This window comes from Rhinatrema bivittatum, chromosome 3, assembly GCF_901001135.1.
Source record: "Rhinatrema bivittatum chromosome 3, aRhiBiv1.1, whole genome shotgun sequence".
In the NCBI taxonomy this organism is placed as follows: Eukaryota; Metazoa; Chordata; class Amphibia; order Gymnophiona; family Rhinatrematidae; genus Rhinatrema; species Rhinatrema bivittatum.
Window position 1 is genome coordinate 221,736,754 of NC_042617.1, and position 26,774 is coordinate 221,763,527.

At 42.1% G+C, this 26,774-nt stretch overlaps 1 protein-coding gene across 19 annotated transcripts in view; it reads right to left on the reverse strand.

Moving 5' to 3' along the window:
- The window catches only part of CCR6 (C-C motif chemokine receptor 6), a 553,987-nt gene that overhangs the window by 206,639 nt on the left and 320,574 nt on the right, over positions 1 to 26,774 (reverse strand). For 17 of the 19 annotated variants that reach the window (XR_003855476.1, XM_029594230.1, XM_029594222.1 and 14 more), the window contains 2 exons: positions 25,995 to 26,063; positions 282 to 324 (listed from right to left, as the gene is read on the reverse strand). Coding sequence is in view for 16 of the 19 variants with exons in the window: in XM_029594230.1 (XP_029450090.1) it covers positions 282 to 324; positions 25,995 to 26,063 (112 nt within the window). In the remaining 3 variants the exon portion in view is untranslated. Of the gene's footprint in view, positions 1 to 281; positions 325 to 25,994; positions 26,064 to 26,774 lie in introns of those variants that run through there. The other 2 variants (XM_029594242.1, XM_029594244.1) reach the window with 2 other exon arrangements.

Consider the following 26,774-nt stretch of genomic DNA (forward strand, 5'->3'; position numbering starts at 1 on the left):
TCCCAGGCTACGGCCTTTCTGAGAAGTACAAGACCCAAGCCTGGGATCAAACTGGGGACATTCTGAATGGCAATGCATAGTACTTACCACCTGGGTCACATGGACAGCCTGCAATGTTTCAATTTGAAAACATTTCTGATAAATCTAAAGACTTGATCCACAGTTTTATAGTACACATATGACCAAATATTCCTAAGAAATCCTTTTATATCAAACATATATGCATATTTATAAAATACCATGTACAATGTAAATCAAATGCTCAATAATTTATTTATTACCTGTTGAAATCATCAATATAGTCATCATCTTCATCCCCAGGTCCTAAATGAGAAAACAAAAGGTTTAATATCCATTATCAAAGGAATGATTCCCAGTAGAGCAGAGGACAAATATTCATAGTGGGAAACAATGCACAGAATACACAAACTTTTATTTATATAGACTAATTTTAACATATTTATAGAACTTGGAAAGCATATGGTAGGAAAAAATTTAGACTTGAGTCTTCAGGTCTCACAACTTTGTGCTATGACCTCCAGATCAGAACCTTCTACACCTATCTTGGGGAGTCCCCTCAGCCAGTTAGGTTTTCAGGATATTCACAATGAATATGAATGAGATACATTTGCATATGCTGGGTCTCCAATGCATGCAGATTTAGCTCATGCGTATTCATTGTGGATATCCTGGAAACCCAATTAACTGCAAGGCCTCAAGACTGGTTTAGGAGCTATGCTCTAGATTATATTGTTAGCCTCATATACAAACTAGATTTTTGGCATCGCAACCATAGCTTAATATTTTTCTGTTTCAAAAAGTGTTTTGATTGATAAGAGTGGCATTAAGGGAAAGGAAAGGTATTTATAACGAATGGAACTGGGTAAGAAAGACAGAATGGAAAAATCATGGGAAAGCATAGAGAAAACAAACTGAGAAATGAAATGAAAAGATAGTGTCCTTTATGTATTAAAAATCTAAGGTAGCCCCCAACAAAACACATACATAAATGTATAAAAGTACTCACATTTTACTGACTTTTATACAGAACACTATTCACAGTTCACAATCATTTTAAACAAGACCTTGAAAGGCTCCCCAATTATCTTTTGATCCTCTGGATTTGCCTGAAGTTCTGGATATGATTGAGGAGGGAGTATTATGTTCTGCAACACAGATAGTAGATTTTGTACTTGATCTACATAGGGATTGAGTTTTTAAGACTCTTTCTTTGTAAGAGAACAGAATTGTTGCTTCGTTTTAAAATAAAGTTTATTCTGATGTTTCCAAAGTAACACGGAAGAAAAGGAAGCAGTTTCTTATTGTGAAGTGTAGTGTTTTGCAACTAGGTGCCCAGTTTTGGCTTAATTTTTCATGAGAGTATGTAATTAAATCTCAGAATATTAGAAATATTCTTTATGATCCAGTGCAGTTCTAAAGTTGCTGCAAATATCCCTCTTGCCTTGTCACCTATTTCTGTCCTTCATACCCCTCAGGGTAGTTGAATCCGCATTCAGAGTAATTTTCAAATGGAAATATAAATAAAAATGTAACTTACTATCACAGCAATTTTCAAAAGCCCATTTATTGGAGAAATTACTTACCTGATAATTTTGTTTTCCTTAGTTACACAGATGGACTCAGGACCAATGAATGGGTTATGTGCTCCCCTGCTAGTAGATGGAGTCGGCATCAGGTTTCAAACCTGACATCACCCTAGGTATACCCCTGCAGTGACCTCAGCCATTCAGTATCTCTAAGTCTCCTAGGAAATTGTGTTTAACACCCTTAACGCGGCTAAAACCTATTGATAATTCAATAGCATATGTTGTAGCAATTTTGAAAAGCTTTCGAAAATTGCTACAACATATGCTATTGAATTGTCAATAGGTTTTACCCAGTAAATGGGCTTTTAAAAATTACGATAGTATGTACATTTACATTTTCCTTTAAAAAATTACATTCTTAGTATATTATTTAGGCCTAATTGCTATCATCTAAACTGTTAACAAATATTTCTTGAAATTTTCAAATGAATCTCCCTCTCTAGCTATGGACTCTATATGCATTTAAATTATTTCTTCACTTTTGAAAATGCTTGTTTTATTCCTGGGGGAATTCTGCGCACAAAAACAAAATTCTGCACACAAAAACTTAAAATTCTGCGAACTTTATATTAGTCAAAATAACACAATTTACAAGACAGTCTAAGTAATTACATGTAAAATTAATACAGAAAAAAATGTATTACTTAGAGATGCAGAATTTCAAATATTTTGAGCAGAATTTCCCTAGAAATTCACTGTAAGAGTGTCCCATCCACTTGCTCTCCCTACTCCCCTGGCCACTTTGCCCTCTCAGGCCCCAACTCCTTCACCTGCCAGTATCTCTCCCCTCCACCTCTAGGCTCAACCCCTTCAACTCTATTGCCAGTCTCAGAGTTTGACCCCATATTCAGTACTGCCCATCACACAGGCTCCCTTCTGTCCCTCTCTCTCTCTCTCTCACACACACGCTCCCTCTCTCTAGTACACACACACACATTCTCATACAGGCTCCCTCACTCTCTCGCACACACACATCCCCTCATACAGGGTCCTCCTCTCTTGCATACACACCCACACAAGCTCCCTTTCTCTCTCACACATATATCATCACACAGGCTACCTATGTCTCTCTCTCATGCACCCCTTCACACAGGCTCTGTCTCACACATACACAATCCTGTCAAAAGGCTAGCACCCTCACATACACAAGATCCCTTTTTCATACACATGAGCTCCCATCATACAAACTCCTTCACAATCTCCTCATATAGGCTCCCTCTGGCACCCACACTCAAGCATCTGCATCCCTCCCTCCCCCGCTCTCTCTCACACCCTCCTGCTCTCCCCCCTGCTCTCTCCCCCCCCCCCTCCTGTTCCACACGCAGGTAGGTCCCCAGAGGCAGGCAGAGCTCCGGAGTCTCAATGCGTGGATGAGATGATAGTGCAGGGAAGAGGGATTCAGTTTTGAAAGGAACTGGGGAACCTTTTGGGGAAGGGGAGTCTTTTCCAAAGTGATGGGCTCCACCTGAACCAGGGTGGAACCAGGTTGCTGGCGCTAACCTTTAAAAAGGAGATTGTTCTAGTTTAGAAGCTGCTCTAAGGGGAAAGCAGACAGTCGCTCATCAGCGCATGGTTCAGAGGCAGGTATTTTCAAAGGATACTAATGAAGCATTAGATATAGGGCATCCATGGGGCTAGTAAAGTAACTAACCCTGGTTTGGAATTAGCACCTCCAACAGACAGAGGAGGTACTCCACCACTTCAGGATGGGACCTCTCTACCGTTTGTTGAAAAAAATGGGGGTTGGTATTTCCTTGGACTCAAAGTTAAAGATGGCCAATCCTGATAATATAACACTGGTGGATGTATGGAAAGCTGTCACTAAAATGGAAAAGATGTTATCCTTATCCATGGCCCAATCCACCAATTTTACTTTGGAGACAAGGAACACACTGGAAGACCATAGCAAGCGTATTACACACTTGGAATCAGTGAGTGCAACCTCTTTTTCACAGATAATGTCCTTACAAGCATCTGGGACTAATTTTATAAAAGACTCATTAATGATATACAAGCAATTAGAAGGATTAGAAAATACTATGAGGTGTAAAAATTTAAGATTTCTGAATTTTCCAACTACCAGATTAATCTCGGCTCAAGAATTGTTTAAAAAATATGCAAAAGAAGTTTTGTGTATTTCAAGGGATATGCTTATATCTAAATTGTATTATGTATCTAATTTGAAAAGAGGGGTAGCAGCACAAGAGGGGGAATTAGATGTTTTATCAATAGCCCAAATTTAACAGCTTTTTTGGAGACATCTGTTGATGATATACAAACTAGTGCCACTTTAATAGTGGTTTTTAGTTTAGAGCAAGAAAGAAATTTGGTCCTCCAGAAGTATTTAAAAACAAAGATTTTAGCTTCTGTGGTCAAAAGGTCCAGGTGTTCTCGGACGTCTCTAGGAGCACACAATTAGGGGCGGATTTTAAGAGCCCTGCTCGCCTAAATCCGCCCAAATCCGGGCAGATTTAGGCGAGCAGGGCCCTGCGCGCCGGTAAGCCTATTTTACATAGGCCTACCGGCGCGCGCAGAGCCCCGGGACTCGCGTAAGTCCCGGGGTTTTCGGAGGGGGCGTGTCGGGGGGCGTGCCCGAACCGCGCGGCGTTTTCGGGGCATGTCGGGAGCGTTCCGGGGCGGGCCCGGGGGCGTGGCCGCGCCCTCCGGACCCGCCCCCAGATTGCGTCCCAGCGCGCTAGCGGCCCGCTGGCGCGCAGGGATTTACTTCTCCCTCCGGGAGGCGTAAATCCCCCAACAAAGGTAAGGGGGGGTTTAGACAGGGCCGGGCGGGTGGGTTAGGTAGGGGAAGGGAGGGGAAGGTGAGGGGAGGGCAAAAGAAAGTTCCCTCCAAGGCCGCTCCAATTTCGGAGCGGCCTTGGAGGGAACGGGGTAGGCTGCGCGGCTCGGCGAGCGCCGGCTATACGAAATCGATAGCCTTGCGCGTGCCGATCCCGGATTTCAGCGGCTACGCGCGTATCTACTGAAATCCAGCGTACTTTTGTTTGCGCCTGGAGCGCCAACAAAAGTACGCCTATTCGCGGTTTTTGAAAATCTACCCCTTAAGGTGGAAGCAGTTTCTGTTACTGAGGCAGAGAGTACTTGGCCTAGGGGCCACGTTCTTTCTAAAATTTCCTTGCAAGTGCTTGGTCACTTTACATAAGAATAAATTTGTCTTTACAAAACCAGCCCACCTTGAAGTATTTCTTGTGGATAAAGGTGGATGAGGGCATAGTAACAGTTTTTTATATTTTGGGATTAATATAAATTGGTGTAAAAATTTTATACTCTCCAAAATATACATTGTTTGTGATTTTTGTTATAAAATGTTTTCTTTTTCAATGGCTCCCCTTTAAAGTGGACTGTAAATTTTGGAAATACATGTTTTGAATTACTTATTTTAATTTTCTTTGTTGGAGAAGTGTGTATTGTAATCCAAAAACTTTTCTTGTTTCTTTTTTCATTGTAAAATGTAATAAGAAATTCAATAAGCTATAAATTAAAAAAAAAAAGATAAAGGGCATCCCAACAGAGAGGTTCCAATAATAAGAAAAGTAGTCCAAGTGCCTATACAAAAACTCACCTGAGCTAAAAGATTCCACATTTTCTCTATCAAGTGAAAAACAGACTGTAAATACAAACACAAAACTCACTTTGAAATGTTTGTATGCTAATGCCAGATGTCTAAGAAGTAAGATGGGAGAATTAGAGGGTAAAGCAGTGAATGATGACATAGACTTAAATGGCATTTCAGAGACATGGTGAAAAGACGATAACCAATGGGATAGTGCTATATTGAGGTACAAATTATATTGCAATGACAGAGAGAAGCATCATGGTGGCGGGGTGGTGCTTTATGTCTGGTATGGCATAGAGTCCAACAGGATAAAGATACTGCATGAGACTAAATGTACAATTGAATCTTTATGGGTAGAAATCCCTTGTGTGCTGGGGAAGAGAATAGTGATAGGAGTATACTACCGTCCACCCGGACAAAATAGTAAGACGGACAGTGAAATGCTAAGAGAAATTAGGGAAGTTAACCAAACTGGTAGTGCAGTAATAATGGGAGATTTCAATTACCCCAATATTGACTGTGTAAGTGAAACATCAGATCATGCAAAAGAGAGAAAGTTCCTGGATGGAACAAAAGACAGTTTTATGGAGCAACTGGTTCAGGAGCCGACAAGACAGGGAGCAATTTTAGATCTAATTCTCAGTGGAGCGAAGGATTTGGTAAGACAGGTAACTGTGGTGGGGCTGCTTGGCAATAGTAATCATAAAATGATCAAATTTGAATTAATGACTTATTAGGACCGCCGGCCACGGCAAGCCGCGACCGAGGTCAGCTACTCACCAGCGCGGCATGTTGAATCACTGACGGTAGTCGGCGGTGGATTTCCCTGTTGCTGCCATCATGCCGCGGCGTCGGTCGTCCCTCGGCGTGCTCTGGCTCCGCCCCCGCCGAGGTTTCCTCAGCCGCACGACGCGGCTGAAGATAATTAAAGGGCCATACAGGAAGTGGACTAGTTCCTTCCTGTAGGCTCCAGCAGCTGGAGACTATTTAAGGCAAGGTCTGCACCTCAGACCTTGCCTTGGCTTCTTGGCTCTCGTGGTTGTTCCTGAGTTCTGCTCCTATGTTTGATCCTCCGGGCCTGATTCCTGGACTGGCTGCTGTTCATCCCTGGTATCTGATTCTGGACTGGTTGCTGACTTCCTCTGGCTCTCGACCCCTGGACTGGCTGTGGAGTATTCGTTGGATTTTCGACCCCTGGACTGGCTGCGGATTATTCTTTGGCTCTTGACCCCTGGACCGGCTGCGGAGTATTCTTTGGTTCTTGACCCCTGGACTGGCTGTGGAGTTTCCCTTGGCATCGATCCCTGGATTGTGCATGACGATCCTTCGACCTGCTGGAGGCGCCAGCCTCTGATCACACGACCTGCTGGAGGCACCAGCTATCTGGATCACATGACCTGCAGGAGGCGCCTGCATCCAGATTACCCTCTTCCACTTCTTGTGACCCTCGGAATTGGCCTCGCCTTCCGACGAAAGGATGTTTTCATTCATCGCCGGACCAAGGGTCCACCTCCCAAGTCACAACATGACTGGAAGGGGGACAGTATGTACATCTACAGCTCTAGCACTAAATTTTCAAAAGGGAAACTTTGATAAAATGAGGAAAATAGAAAAAAATTGAAAGGCACAGCTGCAAAGGTTAAAAGTATTGAAGAAGCATGAACATTGTTTAAAAATACAACCCTAGTCGCGCAGTCCAGATGTATTCCACGCATTAAGAAAGGTGGAAGGAGGGAAAACGATTACCTGCATGGTTAAAAAGTGAGGTGAAAGAGGCTATTTTAGCCAAAAAAAAACATCCTTCAAAAATTGGAAAAAGGATCCATCTGAAGTAAATAGGATAAAGCATAAGCATTGGCAAGTTAAATGTAAAACATTGATAAGACAGGCTAAGAGAGAATTTGAAAAGAAGTTGGCCTTACAGGCAAAATCTCACAACAAAAACTTTTAAAAATATGTCTGAAGCAGAAAGCCTGCAAGGGAGTCAGGATGCTCAAGGGGTTAAAGGGATGCTCAAGAGGTTATAGGGACACTTTGAGGGCAGCTTTCTGTAATATAGCCTTGGGTCCAGGTCTATAGCTCCTGGAGTTCATGGGCTGTCACAGTTGAGTTGCAGGTGATGCAACTGATAATGGGATAGTTAATGGGGGGACCGGTTGCCATCCATAGACAATCAGGAATGGAGAGGCCCTGGTGGCGGTGCTGGTGTGAAAGTTATGGGAAAATTCATCACATGGTAAAAGGGTAGCCCAGTTGTCCTGTTGCTCGTTGATAAAGGACCTCAGGAAAGTCTTGAGCGTATGGTTCATGTTTTCCGCCTGTCCATTAGCCTGAGGGTGATAAGCCATAGCGAAATCTAACTTGATATAGAACTTCTGGCAAAGAGAGCACCAATACTTCGCTGTGAACTGGGCGCCTCGATCCGAGACAATGTGCAGAGGTAGTCCATAGTCCATGTAGACAGAAGATGTGTGTGGTAAACAACTTTGCCAGTTCCAGTGCAGAAGGGAGACCAGGGAGAGCCATGAAATGGGCTCTTCACTCTCAGCAACTCTCTTTAATATATATATGTTACCGCTTTTTCATTTATTAACAGGATTAGGCCTTAATTACTATACATATACAGACGATATCCAGATAATATCAGTTCACGATACACTAGATAAAACTTATGAACTTACAGCCATGTATCTAAATATTATTAAACAGCTACTTTACACAAATGAAACTGAGCTTAAATATCAAAAAAACAGACGTTATCCTTCTAGAAAGGAAATTCTCAAAGCTAGATGAAAAATTAATAATACCACAAGATAACCTCTCAAGCAATCTAGGGGATAATGTACGAGACCTTGGAGTCTGGATTCACCTGGAGCTTAATTTTAAAAACATATATCAATTAAAGTTAGAGGGATACAGTAAACTCTTGATGCTTAGGCGACTAAAACAGTTTATTGACCCAAAATGATTTTAGAACAGCATTGCAGTCCCTGATATTCACTGGTACAGATTATTGCAACTTATTACTTCTTGGTCTACCATATTCCATCATTTGTCCTCTCCAGGTTTTGCAGAACGCAGCAGAAGCAAGGGTCCTAACAGGTATTAGGAAAAAACATCATATCATGCCTATTCTGAAATCCTTGCATTAGTTACCTATTGAATCTAGGATTCAATATAAAGCACTGTGTACTATACACAAAGCAATTTATGGCGAGCAAGTGGACTGGATGAATGCGATAATTTGGCTGCACACTCCGCAAAGAAATTTTAGGTCCGCAAACAAGGGCCTGCTCTCTATTCCCTCTGTAAACTCTGCACGTCTTACCCTTGTTAGAGAAAGAACAATTTCACTTGCTGGACTGAAATTATGGAATGCTTTACCTGAAAATTTAAGGCTACAAGCAGAATTTAAAAAGTTTAAAAAGGCACTTAAAACCTGGCTGTTTGAGCAGGCATACACAATAGGTAATGGATAGCTTTTTTTTTTACCTCCAGTTATCTTTTTAAGTACAATAGTCTTACAGCTTAATCTTATGCACTTATATCTTTTTTTTTAATGCTGGTTACTAACTTTATTTTATGATTAAGAAGCCTTGTAATAACTTTTATGTCTTTTATACCTTTTATCAACCTTGTTTTATGTTTATTAGTTTATCTTATTTCTATTTTTATTGGATGTCTTGTATTAACTTTTGTAAACCATTGTGATGGCTAGGTCTAAACGACAGTATAGAAAACCTAACAAATAAATAAATAAATACATTCTAGAAAAACGGTCGATAACGACCCAGATAATACGGCAGCCATTAGAGAAGGGGACGTCCACCACAAAATTGGTGGACAAGTGGGTCCAGGGTGCCTCGGGAGCTGGTAACGGCTGTAACAACCCCCGAGGTCATCCCACCTTAGGTTTTTGTTGGGCACAGGTAGGACAGGAGTCCACATAGGCCTGGTCGTCACTCCTCATCCACAGCCACCAGTAAAACTGCTGGAGTAGTGCAAGAGTCCGAGCCTGACCAGGATGTCCTGTGACACGAGAATCGTGAGACCATTCCAGAACTTTCTGACAGAGATGAAGGGGTACGACAGTCTTTCCTGGAGGGACGGTCAAGGAAGCAGCTAGGAGAATCCGTGCTGGGTCAATAATATGGCCCAAGGTTTCAGGTGTATCCTCTACTTCAAAAGACCAGGAGAGAGCGGGTGAAGAGCAGGGATCATTGGGCTTGACAGGTGGTTCAAACGCTGAGCATGGCAGAGGTGTTTTAGGTTTTTGTGGTCAATATATACTGTGAAATGGTGCTGTACCACCTCCAACCATTGTCGCCACTCCTCTAATGCCAGTTTTATGGCTAGCAAGTCTTTGTCTCTGATGCCATAGATTCGCTCCGCCTGGGAGAACTTCCAGAAGAAGGAGCAAGGTCGACGAACTCCCTAGTCAGTGAGTTGGCTCAAAACCACCCCCACCCCCACAGAGGAGGCGTCAGCCTCTAGAATGAAGGGATGTGTGGGGTCAGGGTGGCGGAGGCATGGTTCCCAGAGGAAGGCTTGCTTAAGTTTAAGAAAGGCTTTGATTGCCTCTGAGGCCAGTCCTTGGTGTTTGCTCCTTTCCTGGTAAGCATGGTAAGGGGCCCCGCAATCCGCAAGTAGATGGGAATAAAGTGTCTGTAGAAATCTGCAAACCCCAAAAACCTTTGTAAGGGATGGAGACCGGAGGGCTGCAGCCAGTTCAGGATACACTTTACTTTCTTAGAGTCCATGCGGAAGCCACGGCTAGAAATTATATACCCCAGGACGGGTAAGTTCTCCTTTTCAAACATGCATTTCTCCAGCTTGGCGAACGGCTTATGGGTCCGTAGTCTTTGGAGAACCTGGCGGACATCGCGACCATGGGAAGGGAGGTCTTTGGAGAAGATGAGAATATCATTAGGACTCCATTCTAATAAACCAACTATCCAACCAAGATTACAACACCTCTTCAATCCCCAGAAAAAATAAAAAAAGGAGGTGGCTTAATGCTTATATCTTAAAAAAGCCTGCAACTAACACTTCGCCCATCTAACATTCCTCCACCATTTGAAATTGCTTTATTTGATTTACCAAAACTTCAAATATGTCTCATTTACTGTCCTCCAGGAGCACTCGATAAAAACTGCTCACCTCTAATTGAATGTATTATGAACAACATCTCCCTCAACAAATCCATAATCATACTTGGTGACTTCAACATACATTTCAACTTACCAACTCACTCAAAAACCTGCCAAACTATCATTGATGCACTCTCAATTCTATATCTAGAACAAATAATCCAATCTCCAACTCATAAAGCAGGTCACACAATTGACCTCATTTTTGTCAACACTGAAATCTGGAAATCATTCTCTACCCACACCACAGAGATACCCTGGTCCGACCACCATCTAATCCAAGCTAACTTACATACCAACCTCAAAATTAAACCTCCTCAAATCACCCCAAACAAAATATCCTACCGTCCACCATTCAACATAGAACTTTTACAAAAAACTTCAATCCGAATTAAACAACATCAATATATCTAACTCCGAAAACGCTACCTCATCACGGCTAAACATCACAAAACAAGTTGCAGACAACATCAATCCCATTATTACAAAGACTAAACAACAACCCAAACACAACAACCAATGGTATAACGAAAATATCAGAACTGCCAAACGCATACTCAGAAAAAAAGAAAGAGAATGGAGAAAAAACAAAAATAATACCACACTAAATAATTATAGGAACAATTTAGCTCAATATAAAAATATCATCAACAATGCGAAAAAGGAATTCTTCTCCAACAAAATCTCCAAATTTCATCATAACCCCAGAATGTTATTCTCAATAGTTCAGAAACTTACCAAAACCACCTAAGAGTCTTCATGCACCAAACATGGAAGTGATGACTTTGCTGATTTCTTCATCAAAATATCTCATCTAATCCAATCCAACATAACCAACAACAACCAGAACACCAAACTTAACAAGATAACCTCATCATGGTCAAACTTTGACACTGCCTCCACCATTGAAATTCAATCTATAATAAATAAAATGAACACCGCCAGCCATCCATTAGACAACATCCCAATAACAACCCTCAAATCAATTGAACCTACCATATCAAAAACCATCACCAAAATTGTCAATTTATCACTGACAGAAGGCAACTACCCCAAATGCCTCAAATCTGCTGTCATCAAACCAATCCTTAAAAAGAACAACCTAGATTCGGAAATCCTTTCCAACTACCGTCCCATATCAAACCTTTTGTTCATAGCCAAAACCATTGAAAAAGTCATACACACTCAACTAGATGACTATCTGGAGACAAACAGCATCCTACCTCCATCCCAATATGGTTTTAGAAAAAACCTAAACACAGAATCTCTCATCTCTCTAAATGACATTATTATAAGAGGCTTTGACAAAGGTGAAAAATACTTGCTCATTCTTCTTGACCTTTCAGCCGCCCTCGACACAGTGAACCACAATATACTATTGGAGCAACTATCCCAAATTGGTTTAACTGGCAATACCTTACGTTTGTTTTCTTCCTATTTATCTGATTGAATATACCAAGTATTAATCAACAGCAACCTATCAAAAATAATCAACCTCAACACCGGAGTCCCTCAAGGATCAGCTTTATCAGCCACCCTTTTCAACATATACCTTCTCCCCGTTTGCCAACTACTAAAAGAATATGAAATCACACACTTCCTCTACGCTGATGACATTCAGCTCCTCATTCCCATACAAAATTCGATTGAAGACACCTACAAGAAAACCTCAGAACTACTTATCTCAATCAAACATCTCCTAAATTCCCTGAAACTCATAATCAACTTTGACAAAACTGAAATAATACTCATGGATAAAAAACCCAATCCAACTCCGCCACCCCTGACAATACTTGACAAACAAATGATAACTATACTCCCTACCACCCACACCAGGAACCTCGGAGTTATCATTGATAAAGAACTTTCTTTCAAGAACCACATAGCAAATAAAACTAAAGAAGGATACCACAGACTCCTAACCCTGAGACACCTGAAACCATTTCTCAACCCCTATGATTTCAGAACTGTACTTCAACTTCTTATCTTCTCCTTCGACTATTGCAACTCCTTACTAATTGGAATACCTTTTTCATCTCTCAAACCACTCCAAATACTGCAGAACTCAGCCGCCAGAGTCCTAACTGGAACAAAAAGAAATGAACACATAACACCAATATTGACCTCACTTCACTGGCTCCCTATTACTGCACGTATTGCTTACAAATCAATTACCATAATCCACAAAATTCTAAACAATGATCATCAAGGTCTTAACACCCTAAACATAATCCCTCAAAATCCTCCAAGAAACCTACGCTCTAATAACTCAGGCTACCTAAACATTCCCCCTTTCAAAGATGCACATCTGGCAACCACAAGAGGAAGAGCCTTTTCAATTGCTTCACCTAAACTTTGGAACACCCTACCTAAATTCCTGAGAACCCAACACGACCTAAAAATATTCAAAAAGGACCTAAAAACACTAATGTTCCGCAAATTTTACACTGACCCTCAGACGTCTGATCATTCCAACTCTCAACTGAACTTTCAGTTATAAACCTCTTAATACATTCTCTTCACCCTGAACTGCATACCCTCCTCTTCCAACCTAATAATGCTCTCTGGACTTGATATGCTTATTTCTGATATTGTTAAAATTGTTTTTTATTGTTGCACAACTGCTAAGAAAATGTATAACGTTCACATTGTTTTTTCTGTTACACAACTGCTAAGAAAAATGTATATTTTTGTAAACCGTTATGATGGCTCTACTGAATGACGGTATATAAAACTCAACAAATAAATAAATAGATAAATCTAGATAGACCACCATGCATACATATAGCAGATCCCTGAAAATCTCATTCATCTTGCCTTGGAATACGGCGGGAGCATTGTGAAAGCCAAAGGGCATGACCAGGTATTAGTCGTGTTCGTCTCGAGTATTAAACACGGTCTTCCACTCATCACCTTGCTTGATCCAAGCAAGGTTGTAGGCCCTGTGCAGATCCAGCTTCGTGAATATCCTGGTCCCTTGCAGTCGATCTAGTAGTTCCAGAATGTGGCGGGGGATATCAGTCCTTCCTGGACAGGGAGTGTTTCACCCCCTGTAGTCAATTCAGGGGCGTAACCTCCTGTCCTTCTTGGCAAGAAGAAGAACCCTGCACCAGCTGGAGACATGGAGGGCTGAATGAATCCCATGTCGAGCTTCTCTTGGATGTACTGGGACATGGCTTTGGTCTCTGGAAGGGATAGGGGATACACCCTACCTTGTGGCGGGGTAGTTCCCGACATCAGATTAATAGCACAGTCAAAGGGTCAGTGCTCAGGCAGGATCTCTGCTTTCCTATTTGGAAAAAAACATCCCCAAAATCAGTATATTGGGGATGCAGTCCCAGTGAGGTCAAGGCTAGTGGAACTGAGGGAGGAGGTGTGATGGGAAGAAGGTACTTAGGGTGACAATGAGGGCTCCACATTGTCAGCTGAAGGGATCCCCAGTCGAACTGAGGAGAATGCAATTGTAACCAGGGTAGACCCAGCACAATTGGGTGTTCAGTCTTCTCGATGATATGGAAAGTTATCTCTTCCTGGTGTAATATGCCAATGCGGAGCAGCAGTGGCGCCATCATCTCAGTGATCTGCCCAGGCAGAGGTTCTCCAGAAATGGAAGAAATGATGAGCGGTGGGTCCCTGGGGACCGTCCGTAGGTTCAGGTGGCCCACTAGAGCCTTCATGATGAAATTTTCCCCGGCACCGGAATCCACCAGTGCAAGGGTAGAAAATTTGTTTCCATCTGTCATTATCATTACAGGAAGCGCAAGTTGGGTAGCGAGCAGGGACTCCTAGGCTCAGGTGTTTCCCTGCTTCACAGGGCATTGGGCCAGCAGGTGCCTCTTTCCGGCACAGTAAAAGCAGAGCCCCTGGGTATGGCGACGTTGCTTCTGCTCCAGCGAGAGGTGGCTCTGCCCGAGCTGCATCTGTTCTTCTTGCTGTCCAGAGGTAGGGTTCACCATAGGTAAGGGAGCAAGGGGGCATGAAAACGACGGCACAAGTTGCATGTATCTACGTGTAAATTGTAATTCATGTACTCTTTGCTGGAGATACCAATCGATCCTCCCAGCCAGGTCAATGAGGGCATCCAGCGATTCTAGCAACTCACGGGCTGACAACTCATCTTTGATCTGAGAGGAGTCCTTCCAGAAAGATACTGCCCAGGCTGTCCTCTCTCCAATTTAACTCTGTAGCCAAGGTACGAAATTCAATGGCATAGTCTGTTAATGTCTTGGTACCCTAATGTAAATGCAGATCTGACCCCATCATATCCAGACAGCTGCACTCTTCAAAGACCTGCTTGAAGGTCTTGACGAATTGAGACAGGTCTTGAAGAAGCGCATCTCGCCCCATGGGGGGGGGGGGGGGGGAGGCCCATGCCAACGCCTTCCCGTTGAGGAGAGAGAGATGAAGGTCATCTTGATAAGTCACTGGAGAACTGTGTGGGTTGCAGCGAGAAATCCATAAAGCACTGGTTTAAGAAGCCCCGGCACAGCTTGCGGTCCCTTGAGTACCTAGGGGGTACCGGGAGATGGATAGTAGACATCACTGGTATAGAAGTAAGAGCCGCTGGCGCAGAGGTGCTTGCCGTGGTGGTGGTAGCATCAAGACAGGCGCTGAGGCGTTTCATAATGCCTGCCAGGGCCTCCAAAAATTACTGCTGCTGCTGGATCTTCTGTGCCAGGCCCAGAATGGCCTGAAGGCCCGAAAGATCCACTGGGTCCATGGCCTCTGCAAGCTGTTGAATGAGTGGACTCTTGGACAGAGACAAGGTTGATGCTACCTGCAGAGAGGAGCCCTGCAGGTCCTCGTCAGTGGGCAGTATTGTTTGATGCAGAGACGCAACAAGATCCTCACTACTACAGCCCTCGTTCCCCACAAGTTGAGCCCTTGAGCGCCGGGGGCCAGCTGGACTTAGGCGCAGGTCTCGGTGATGAAGGTTCCCACAACGGCCAGCCGATGAAAGAAGAGTCGGGCCATTCCAATAAGCAGGGCAGGCAGCTAGCAACAGAATTCGGCAGGTAGGCCAAGGGTCGAGGCAGGCAGAGATCAAGCAAGACTAGGAAACATACCAAGGTCAGGGCAGGCATGAGAGGCTATTAAGAAAACTAAAAAGTCATGGGATAGCAGATGATGTCTTTTTGTGGATTGCAAGTTGGTTAAAAGACAGGAAACAGAGTAGGATTAAATGGTTAGTTTTCACAGTGGAAAAAGGTAAACAGTGGAGTGCCTTAGGGATCTGTACTTGGACCGGTGCATTTTAATATATTTATAAATGATCTGAAAAGGGGTACGACGAGTGAGGTGATCATATTTGTGGATGACACAAAATTATGCAGAGTAGTTAAATCTCAAGCGGATTGTGATGAATTGCAAGAGGACCTTCAGAGACTGGAAGATTGGGCTTTCAAATGGCAGATGAAATTTAACGAGGACAAGTGCAAAGTGATGCATATATGGAAAAATAACCCTTGCTGTAGTTACACAATGTTAGGCTCTATCTTAGGAATTACCACCTAGGAAAGAGATCTAGGTGTGACTCTGGATAATACAATTGAAATCATCAGCCCAGTGTGCTGTGGCGATGAAAAAAAGCAAACAATGTTAGGAATTATTAAGAAGGGAATGGAAAATAAAACGGAGGATGTCATAATGCCTCTGTATTGCTCCATGGTGAGACTGCACCTTGAATACCGTGTGCAGTTCTTGTCACCGCATCTCAAAAAGGATATAACTGCACTGGTGAAAGTGCAGAGAAGGGCAACAAAAACGTTAAGGGGCATGGAATGGCTACCCTATGAGGAAAGGCTAAAGAAGATAGGGCTGTTCAGTTTGGAGAAGAGACGACTGAGGGGGGATATGATAGAAATCTACAAAATCCTGAAAGGACTTGAACAAGTTAATGTAAATCGGTTATTTACTCTCTCAGATATTAGAAGAAACAGTGGGCACTCCATGAAGTTAGCAAGTTGCTCATTTAAAACAAATCGAAGAAAATTCTTTTTCACTCAGCGCATAGTTAAGCTCTGGAATTCATTGCCAAAGGATGTAGTTACAACAGCTATCGTAACTGGGTTTAAATAAGGTTTGGATAAATTCCTAGTGGATAAATCCATAAACTGCTATGATGGTAATTAATAAGGAATGGTAGCTTGTAATCTATCTAATGTTTGGGTACTTGCCAGATACTTGTGACTTGGATTGGCCACTGTTGGAAACAGGATACTGGGCTTGGTGGACCCTTGGTCTGACCCAGTATGGCATATCTTATATTCTTATGTACTATAGAAGAATTTCCACATTAAAAAGCTCTAGTGTTTAAGGTCCATAGCCTGGAAAAGTTGTTTTGTTTGGCAAGTATGTACTTTTATTTTAACAATTGCAAGTCCAGGGGGAATTCTGTTCAAAAAAATAAATTCTGCACACAATATTTTAAAATTTTGCAAACATTGGAGGTGATTTATTAAGTTATGTAATGGCTTTACTGTGCGGTAAATATCCTAATACAGAGACAAATGTTGTGGGGTCACCAACACATGAAGGCCGTTCGGGGCTCCTAAGCCACAGTGTTTTATTGTTGGGGAACATACCACAGGATTCAGTAAGCGGCTGAGTAAATAGACCCCTTCATTTATTCAGATAACACAATATAATCATTGTCTACAAATAATAATTTCTAATGCAATACAGACAAACCTTATTACCCAAAGATGTATAATTTTTTATTTTTTGTTTAGAATTTTCCCATCATAAGGCCTGGACCCTCCCTCAAGCTCAACAACCCATCCAGCATTCTCCCTCTTAAGGCATGAAACCCCTTCTCCATTCTTGATCTCTCCTTCCCTCTGGGTCAATCCTCCAGTTTGTTTGCTACCTCCTCCTCTCCCCAGGGTTGACCCGCTTTCTCTGTTCTACCTGGTTTAACCCTATCTCAATTCTATCTCCCCTACCCATCAGGTAGACTCTTAGCTCACCTCCGTCCCCCCTCCAGGCTCGAACCTCCTCCCCCTAAGTTCTCTTTGTCCCAAACCCCAGCAAAACCCTCAAATTTGTCCTTCCCCAAGCTTTCTCTGCTCTCCAAGCTCTCCCCAGCGAGACCCTTAGCTTTCTCCCTCTGCTCTCCAAAAGTCTTGAATACCTCCCAGATTTCTCTTTCTGCTCCTTCCCCACAGTTCTCTCTCATCTCAACAAGATCACTCAGCTTTCTCTCTGTCTGCCCCTTTCCCCAGGCTAGAATCCTGATGGGGCAGAGAGAAAGCTCCCCTCTTCCCCAGTTCTTACCTCAGCACGATCCCCTAGCTTTTTCTCTGTCTGTCTCTTTTTTTTTTTTTTTATCATTTTTATTAAGAGATTTTTATGTCTGTAACCATAATAAAGTCAATATATGTACTGAGGTACATAAGGAGTTACATTATGAAAAATCAGGCAAATGTGTAACACAGCATAATAAAGGTCCAACAAAGAAATCTTAACAACAAAAACTAGTCTCAAGTTTTATTTATTTTTATTTATTTATTTATTCGTTTTTATATACCAAAGTTTAGCTAGATGCCTTCACTCCAGTTTACATTTGCAACAACAAATTACATGTGTAGAAACCATTGGAAAACATAACATTAACTGTCTGAACCAAGAATTACATAAAACGAGATAATATGTAACACCGTGTGGGGGAGATACAAAGTGTGGGGGTAACATAGTAAGGGGATGTAGTGAGTTATGAATAGATATAATAGTAACATGTATTAGTACCTAGATCTAACATTGTACCGAGATGACTGGTACTTCCACAAATCTGGGGATGATTAACAGAAAAGGACAACAGTGGATGCGAGTGAGACATCATTCGCATTGGGTATGTCTCTAAGACAGGGGTCAGGAACCTTTTTGGCTGAGAGAGCCATAAATGCCACATATTTTAAAATGTAATTCCATGAGAGCCATACAATATGTTTAAAACTAAATAAAGTAAATGTGTGCATTTTATGTAAGATCACACTTTTAAAGTACAATAAGTCTCTGAAAATATTACACCAGGCCTTAAGACACCAATACATCTCCTATTAGGAAAACGGACCAAGTCAGGCTGCTATAGAGTCCTACACAGAAACTACACGCCAGCAGAAAACCTCACCTGAATCACGTGCTGTCCCTCACCTAACATAGAATAAAGAGACCAAAACGCATAACAAGAAGCATGCAGAAAAAACTGAATTGGAAACTGCAACAAGCCAGAGTCTCTGTATGCAGTGTAACAAAGGAAAAAAGAAACATCACCCATCCTTATAAAACAAATCAAGAAATATAAAATCATCAGCAGTAAAACTGTACTAACAAAAAGAACATATTTCGAAACAGCTGATGAGTGGAATATCCAATAATTAAAAACTCATATAAAACATTTCCAGATACCAACAAAATATTTCAAAATAGCAGACACAAAGACCCAGTAATGAAAAATAATGATACAAAATTTTTTTTCTCTGCATACCTGGGAACGTTTGATATCCAGGTGTCCTGAGATTGTTCTGAATTAGCAGGAGGTGGGGTGGTTTGCTTGGAACTTTCTCCGCTCTCAGTCACATACCAGCGCTCTCTCTCACACTGGCTCTCAATGACACATCTATACACACATGCTCTCAGTACTCACATATACACATGTTTTTTCTCTCTCACTTATATAGGCTCTTAATTACACATTTACACACATGCTGTCTATCTTTTCACGCTTACACACACACACAGGCTTTCAATCACATAAATACATGCTGTCTTTTTCTCTCACACACAGACTCTCATTCACATGCTTACAAACATGTCCTCTCTTTCTCTCATTTACCCACAGGCTCTCAATCACATACTCACATGCTCCCTCACCTAAATCAGCTCTCAATCACACACACACACACATGGTCTCTCTCTCTCATTTAAACACAGGCTCTCAATCACATACTCACATGCTCCATCACCTAAACCAGCTCCCAATCACACACAGACACACATGATCTCTCTCTTACTTATACACACAGGCTCTTAATCATACATACACATGATTTCTCTCACACACAAAGGATCTCAATCATACACACATACTCTTTCACACAAACAGGTTTTCAATCACAAACTTACACATACAGGTTCCCAATGGTAAACTTACATTCATGCTCTCTCTCTCTCACAGGCAGGCTCTCAATCACAGACATACTCTCTTTCACATATACAGGCTCTCAATCATTCACATACATGCAATCTCACACACACACACACAGAGAGGCCCCCCCCCCAGCGGCCCGGAAGAGGAAGTGGAGAGTATCGGGTGCCTGCGCGGCAAGAAGAGGCCACGCTAGTGCGCTCGGCATCGGCCCGAAGAAAAGAAGACTGCAGCGTGGCTCGGAGGAAACTGAAGAGCTTCAACCGCGGCCGATGGGACTCCGCCTCCGCGAGGGCTGAAAATGAAGAGGTTAGCGTTGGGAGGAGGCTGCTGCTGCCGGAGTTCCCGGGGTGGGGGAGAGAGAGATTGAATGAGTCGCTTGGGGTGGGGGAGAGAGAGATTGAATGAGTCGCTCATTCAATCTCTCTCTCCCCCACCCCGGGAACTCGCGACGACAGCAGCAGCCTCCTCCCAACGCTAACCTCTTCATTTTCAGCCCTCGCGGAGGCGGAGTCCCATCGGCCGCGGTTGAAGCTCTTCAGTTTCCTCCGAGCCGCGCTGCAGTCTTCTTTTCTTCGGGCCGATGCCGAGCGCACTAGCGTGGCCTCTTCTTGCCGCGCAGGCACCCGATACTCTCCACTTCCTCTTCCGGGCCGCGGGGGGGGGGTGCGGGAAGAAGAGAGCACCCCGGTGCCGCTGACTCCAGCTGTCCTGCCGCGTTCCGCCCGGGCTGACAGCATTTTAAGCCCGGGCGGAGGAGGACCGGGGAGCAGCTGGGTCAGTGGGAAAGTGTGGCGACACTTGTCTGCGAGCCAGATGCAGCCCTCAAAAGAGCCATATCTGGCTCGCGAGCCATGGGTTCCCGACCCCTGCTCTAAGAGGTTTAAATAACTGTGATTGTATGGTTTAAAGATGAGTATGTATGTTTTAAATATCCATTCAGGTGTGCTGTGTTGATTAGGTTGGGGGGCTTAACCGATCCCGTCTTTGAAGGCCTGTCTGAATAGCCAGGTCTTAAATTCTTTTTTTAAAGTTTTCTTGTTATTTTGTAATCTTAGGTGATCCGATAGTGAGTTCCAGAGGTGCGATCCTGCGATTGAGATGGCTCTGTTTCTTACAGTAGTATGTTTGGCGGTTGAAATTGTTGGAATTTCAAGTTTTGATTTGTTTGCTGTTCTAGTGTTGCGTTGCGAGACCTGAATCTGCATTATGTTGTTTAGGCCTGTGTTTTCCACGTTGTGAATTGCATTGTGTATTATGGTCAGGGTTTTATATTCAATTCTCTTGTTCACAGGTAACCAGTGTTTTAGTACAGGTTACTTTAACATGCCTTTAGAACTACAGCCTCTAACCTTTATCCCCCCCCCCTTCCCTCCCCATCCCTCTCAACTTGCTTTATCCATCCAGTGTTGCTCTTCTGTAAGCTCATTAGTAATTCTTATTAATATATTATTTATTTTTATTTTAAAAACTTTTATATACCGATGTTCATAGGCAAATCACATCGGTTTACAGATAACAGGGGATAAAAACATATCGCAACAGAGAGGGAAATATAAAGTTACATGTAACAGGGTCTGGAAAAAACTTGGAGGGGTTGTAGGAAAAGGTCAGGTGACCTATGCAAGAATTTTAAGAGAAGGAACTATAGGTATAACACTATGTACATAATATACCCGAGTTAAATTAACAGTGAGGATATGGAAAATAGCTGAGGGAGGGGTCTCTAATTATGCCAAGGTCTGAACAGTTAGGTTACTAGTCCCAGTAGATAGTCATGTTTGTAGTTTGATACTTTGGAAACATGCAGCACGTAATTTGAGTGTGCTACATATGCATTAGACAGAGGCCAGTTAAGGAGTTAATTATGGTGGAACGCTCTCTGGCCAGTGTGAGTGAGAGCAAAACATAAAGACTGCTACAAAAGTAGCTCTGTGTTCCCCATTGTTGATGCACACTGGGGTAAAAATGTTGATTATATCACTTAGTGACCTGTGTTTAATTGTGTAAGAGTAGGGATCAAGTGATAATGTCCTAAAGGTGACCAAATGTCTCCTAAAATTAAAGTTGGGGGAGATTATTTGTTACCTCAAGAGGTAATGAATTTTTGAATGGGTTCCATATTCTATGAGTTATTACCTTTTGTTTGGCAGTTGCCAGTGCCGCTGACATAAATTCCATGCTTAAAAGTTTTATCATTTTGCATTCCCAAATAGAATATGAAGGAGGATGTGGCCCTAACCAGCAAGTCAAAATAGTTTGTTTAGCTGTCAGTCTCACCTTAACCATAAACAATTCTGTGTCTGTGGTCCAATTGTGGATAGCAGTCTGTGTTTTCCCAAATAGCCATAATTGTGGATCCATAGGGAGAATCATTTGTGTTATCTGAGAAATTTTCTGGCAGACAGTCCCAGAATGCTTGGATACGTGGGCACCCCCAAAAGCTATGCAGATAGTCATTTATTGATACCTTGCATTTGTCACAGGTTGGAGAAGGGCACATTTTCCATTTGTAAGCTGTAGCTTGGGGAATATAGAGTTGCCAAATGAATTTATATTGGAGTTCTTGAAGCAACACTATCTCGAATGCTTTCTGGATTTGGCCAATGTACTGTTGGATATCCGTCACAGCTAAGGAGATTGCCGGCCACCGAGACCAACAGTCCATAATGGTCGTCAAGTATGAGGGTGTGTCAACTTCCTGCAGACGCTTGGAAAAGGAAGCATACGAGGGTTTTTGGGTTTTGGTAAAATGAAAGAAAGAAATAAGTGCCCCCGTGTCTCCAAGTTTCGGATTCTCTACCATTAAGGTGTGAATATAATGGCGGACTTGTAAGTATGCAAAGAAGTCAGTGCGGGATACATGAAACGTGTTTTGCAAGTCAGCAAAGCTGGTCACTGTATTGGAATTAGGTAAGAACAGTTGATAAATGTAGATCAGTCCTAGTTTCTGCCATTTTGAGAAGACAGCCAGTACTAGTCCTGGAGGGAACTCCAGATTGGCAGATATATCATTCAGTGCTGTTTGCTTAGATTTAAGACCAAATTTTTTGGATAAAGCCAATCAGGCATTGCGGCAAGAGGACAAAAGGGAAAAAGCTGCAATGAGTGTGGATATGCTGTCTTCTCTTTTAGCAAGACCTAGGGGCAAAAGGGGTGATCAAGGAGGGAAAGAAAATAGTAGAAAAACTGAATGAACTCTTTGCCTCGGTCTTTATATAGGATGATCCTACGAACAAACAGTTTCTCTACATTCTCAAATGGTAGAGATTCTGAGCAACTAAAACAAATATCTGTGACAATGGAGGATGTAAGATATCAGATTGACAAACTAATCACTGGGATTTGATGTCATACATCCCAGAGCACTAAAAGAACTAAACATGAAATTGCTAACCTATTACTAATATATCTGTAATCTTTCATTTAAAACAACCATGATTCCCGAGGACTGGAAGGTGGCCAATGTGATGCTGATTTTTAAAAAGTACTCCAGGAGTGATCCGGAAACTACAGACTGGTGAGCATGTTTGTGCTGAGCAAAATGGTAGAATCCATTCTTAAAAACAAAATTACTGGCCACATAGATAGACATGGCTTAATGGAGAGTTTTGTCTTACCAATATTTTAAAAATGTTTGAAGGTATAAATAAACATGTAGATACAGCTGAGGATGAAAGAGTGTATTTGGATTTTCAGAAGGCATCTGACAAAGTTCCCCATCAGAGATTCCTCAGGAAATTACAAAGCAATGGGATAGGAGGCAGTATTTTATTGTGGAATCAGAGAGGAGAATTAAATGGTCAACTGTCCAAATGGATAAAGATCATTAGTGGAGTACCACAGGGATTGGTACTAGGACCTGTGCTATTTAACATTCATAAATGATCTGGAAAAGGGAATGAGAATCAAATTTGCAGATGACACTAAATTGTTCAAAAAAGCAGCATATTGTGAGGAACTGCAGGACCTTGTGAGACTAGGAGATTGGGCAGTTCAAACAGTGGAATGAATGTGGAAAAATGCAAAGTGATGCATATAGGGAAAAATAATCCCAACTAAAGGTACAAGATGCGGGTTCTGTATTGGGAGTCACTACCCAGGAAAAGAACCCTGGAATCCTTGCGGACAATATGTTGAAATCATCGACTCAATGTGTGGAAATGGTCAAAAAAAGAAAACAGAATAGCAGGAATGATCTGAAAAAGAATGTAGAATAAAATAAAAAAAAGAATGTAGAATAAAACAGAAAATATCATATTGCCTTGAGTACTGTGTGCAGTTCTAGTCACCTCATTTCAACAGACATAGCAGAATGAGAAAAGGTTCAGAGAAGGCTGACAAAAATGATAAAGGAGATGGAATACATTTCCTATGATCAAAGGCTATGAAGGCTAGGGCTCTCCAGCTTGGAAAAGACATCTGAGAGAGGACATGACAGAAATTTACAAAATCATCATTGGGGGAGGAATGGGTAAATAGAGGAGGGTTATTTACTTTTTGAATAATACTAAAACAAGAGAACATTCCATTAAACTAACAACCAATACAAATCGTAAAAAGTACTTTTTCACTCAGTGCTCTATCAAGCTGAGGAATCTGTTGCCAGAGGACATGGGGAAGGTGACTAGCATAGTGGGGTTTAAAACAAGTTTGACAAGTTCCTGGAGGAAAGGTTTGTAACAATTATTAGCCAGGTAGACTAAAGAACGCTATTGTTGACCCTGAGAGAAACAGGAATTGGATCTACTTTATGGAATCAGCCAGGAACTTGCAACCTGGATTGGCCACTGTCTGAGTCAGGATGCTGGGCTTGATAGACCTTGGTCTGACCCCGTATGGTAATACCTCCATCGTATTCCCCTCAGCCATACTGACCCAGTATGGGGAAATATGATGGAGGTCTCCAAAATCATGAGAGGACTAGAACAGGTAAATGTGAATCAGCTGTGTACTCTTTCAGATAACAAAAGGACTAGCGAGCACTCCATGAAGTCAGCAAGTAGCACATTTAAAACAAATCGCTAAAAAATCTTTTTCACTCAACATACAATTAAGCTCTAGAATTCGTTGCTAGAGGATATGGTTAAGGCAGTTAGCTTAGCTGGATTTAAAAAAGGTTTGGACAAGTTCTTGAAATGGAAGTCCATAAACTGCTATTGGTGAAAGTGACTTAGGGAGAAGCCACTGCTTATTACTGGTATTAATAACATGGGATCTCTTTAATGTTTGAATACTTTCCAGGTACTAGTATCCTGGATTAGCCACTGTTGGAAACAAGATGCTGGGCTTGATGAACCCTTGGTCTGACCCAGTATGGCAACTTATGTTCTTATGACCCCCGCTCTCTGTTCCCCCTACCTTTAGCATGACTCCCAACTCTCTACTTTTCTACCAGTGCCCCTTTCCTCTGTTCAGGTGATGCAGGCCAAGACCAACACTGCAGACTCATCTCTTCCAACCTGTATGAGACAATGCCAGCTCTCCCAATTACTCCATGTAGTCCAGCCTGCCACTGCTCCTTTCTTTCTTCCAGCTGATGCTATTCCTTCATCAATTCCTGTCTGCAAAGGCCTCCATTGCTGCTTCCTGGTTCCCGCTCTTAATTCTGCAGGGCAAATGCAGAATTCTGCACAAATTCTGTGTTGCGCAGAATTTCCCCAGGAGTAACTTGTCTAATGGGTTCAATAAAAAGTAGCTGCAGGGATAAATCACTACAGAAAGCTATATTAGTGCAAAAAGTGAGGCAAGGAGGTGCAGCTCCTATCAAGTTAGTCCTCCTTGGAACTTCAACAATGGCTCAGCTCAAGTTTGTGTACCACACAGGACTGCTGCTGATTTCTCTTAGATCGGTAACCCATATACAGCTATCACTGGTTCAAGACCCTTTGTAGTCCCAGGCCTCGGTGTGCAGTCCTGGCTGCAACAAAGAAAGCACCAGCCTTGTAAAACTAGCATGCTATGCCATCTGAGATTGAGGGGAAAAATATACAGAGACGAAACCAATGACAGGCATGGGTACTCAGTTTACTTATTAGGTTTAAAGTAAATAGTTTTGGCAGTGATGCAAGGAAAGATTTTTGTCATGATTATTTTAAGCACTATGCAATTAAATATAATGTGGTTAAATTAATATGGCAGCAGGAAAGCTGGGGCAAATTAGTTCTGGTTCCTTGCCTCTAGTAGGCAGATATTTTTACATCATGAGCTTTCATCTAACAAGCAGAGTGCAATGCAGGATAAGTGCTATTCTCTGTTATATAAACTACTAGGCTGAGATGAGGAAAGATACATTTACATTTCTTCAACTAAGACCAACATTATGTGTCTCACAAATAGTATTAGAACAGTCAATTCACTGCTAGAAGCCACCCAATAGTATTTCTCATGAACAGGAATGCAAAGGTGACTGCTTATATCTATACCACAGTATTATCTTGGCATGGAATTCATGAAATTGGACCATAAGCTACTACTGTAATATTTAGATATAGATAAAATAAGGTAGTATCACTTGCCCAATTCAAGTAATCCAATTTTCTCAGTCATTGCCTTCAGATCCTTCAAAGCTATGTTTCTTTTTCCTTCTGTTATCAGAAAAAAGAGATTGTGATAAACTTAAAAATTACATACATGTAAGGAAGTGAATGTTAAAACAGGGGTTGGCTCAAAAAAGATATGCAACCATTTGGCTGCACTTTATTTTCGGCCTTTAATGCTCCTTCTTCCACCAATAAAGTGGAATTATTTATCTATAAACATACAAGTTCACTATTCACATGCATGACCATGTAACTATGGTTGGTACTAAATAGATTGATTTTTCCACAGCTTTCTGGGAAGAGCAAAAGCACTGCCACAACCCTGCAACTTCCCTGTGTTCTATAATAAGAACTTTGATCAGGGAAAGCGCAATTCCAAAGGAAAGAAGGGGTTTATGTGACTAGTATACTGCTGTTTTTAGAAAATAGTGTTTACAAGTAAGCAAAGGAAAATTAGTTCTTACCTGTTAATTTTCGTTCCTGTAGTACCACGGATCAGTCCAGACTGTGGGTTGAGCCTCCTTTCCAGCAGGTGGAGACAGGCTAAAACTTGAAGGATGCCCTATATCAGGACAGAGCCTATCCTCTAACCCTTCAGTATAACGTATGTCAAAGCAGAAAGCAAGAAGACCAAAGTAGGATCAAGCAAGTAACCATAAAGCGCAAATGGAGCAACTGTAGAAAAATGTAAGGAACATGGCCTAACTACCCGCTCTTGCATATTCTTGGCATGAGAACAACCAAGGCTTCCAGTGT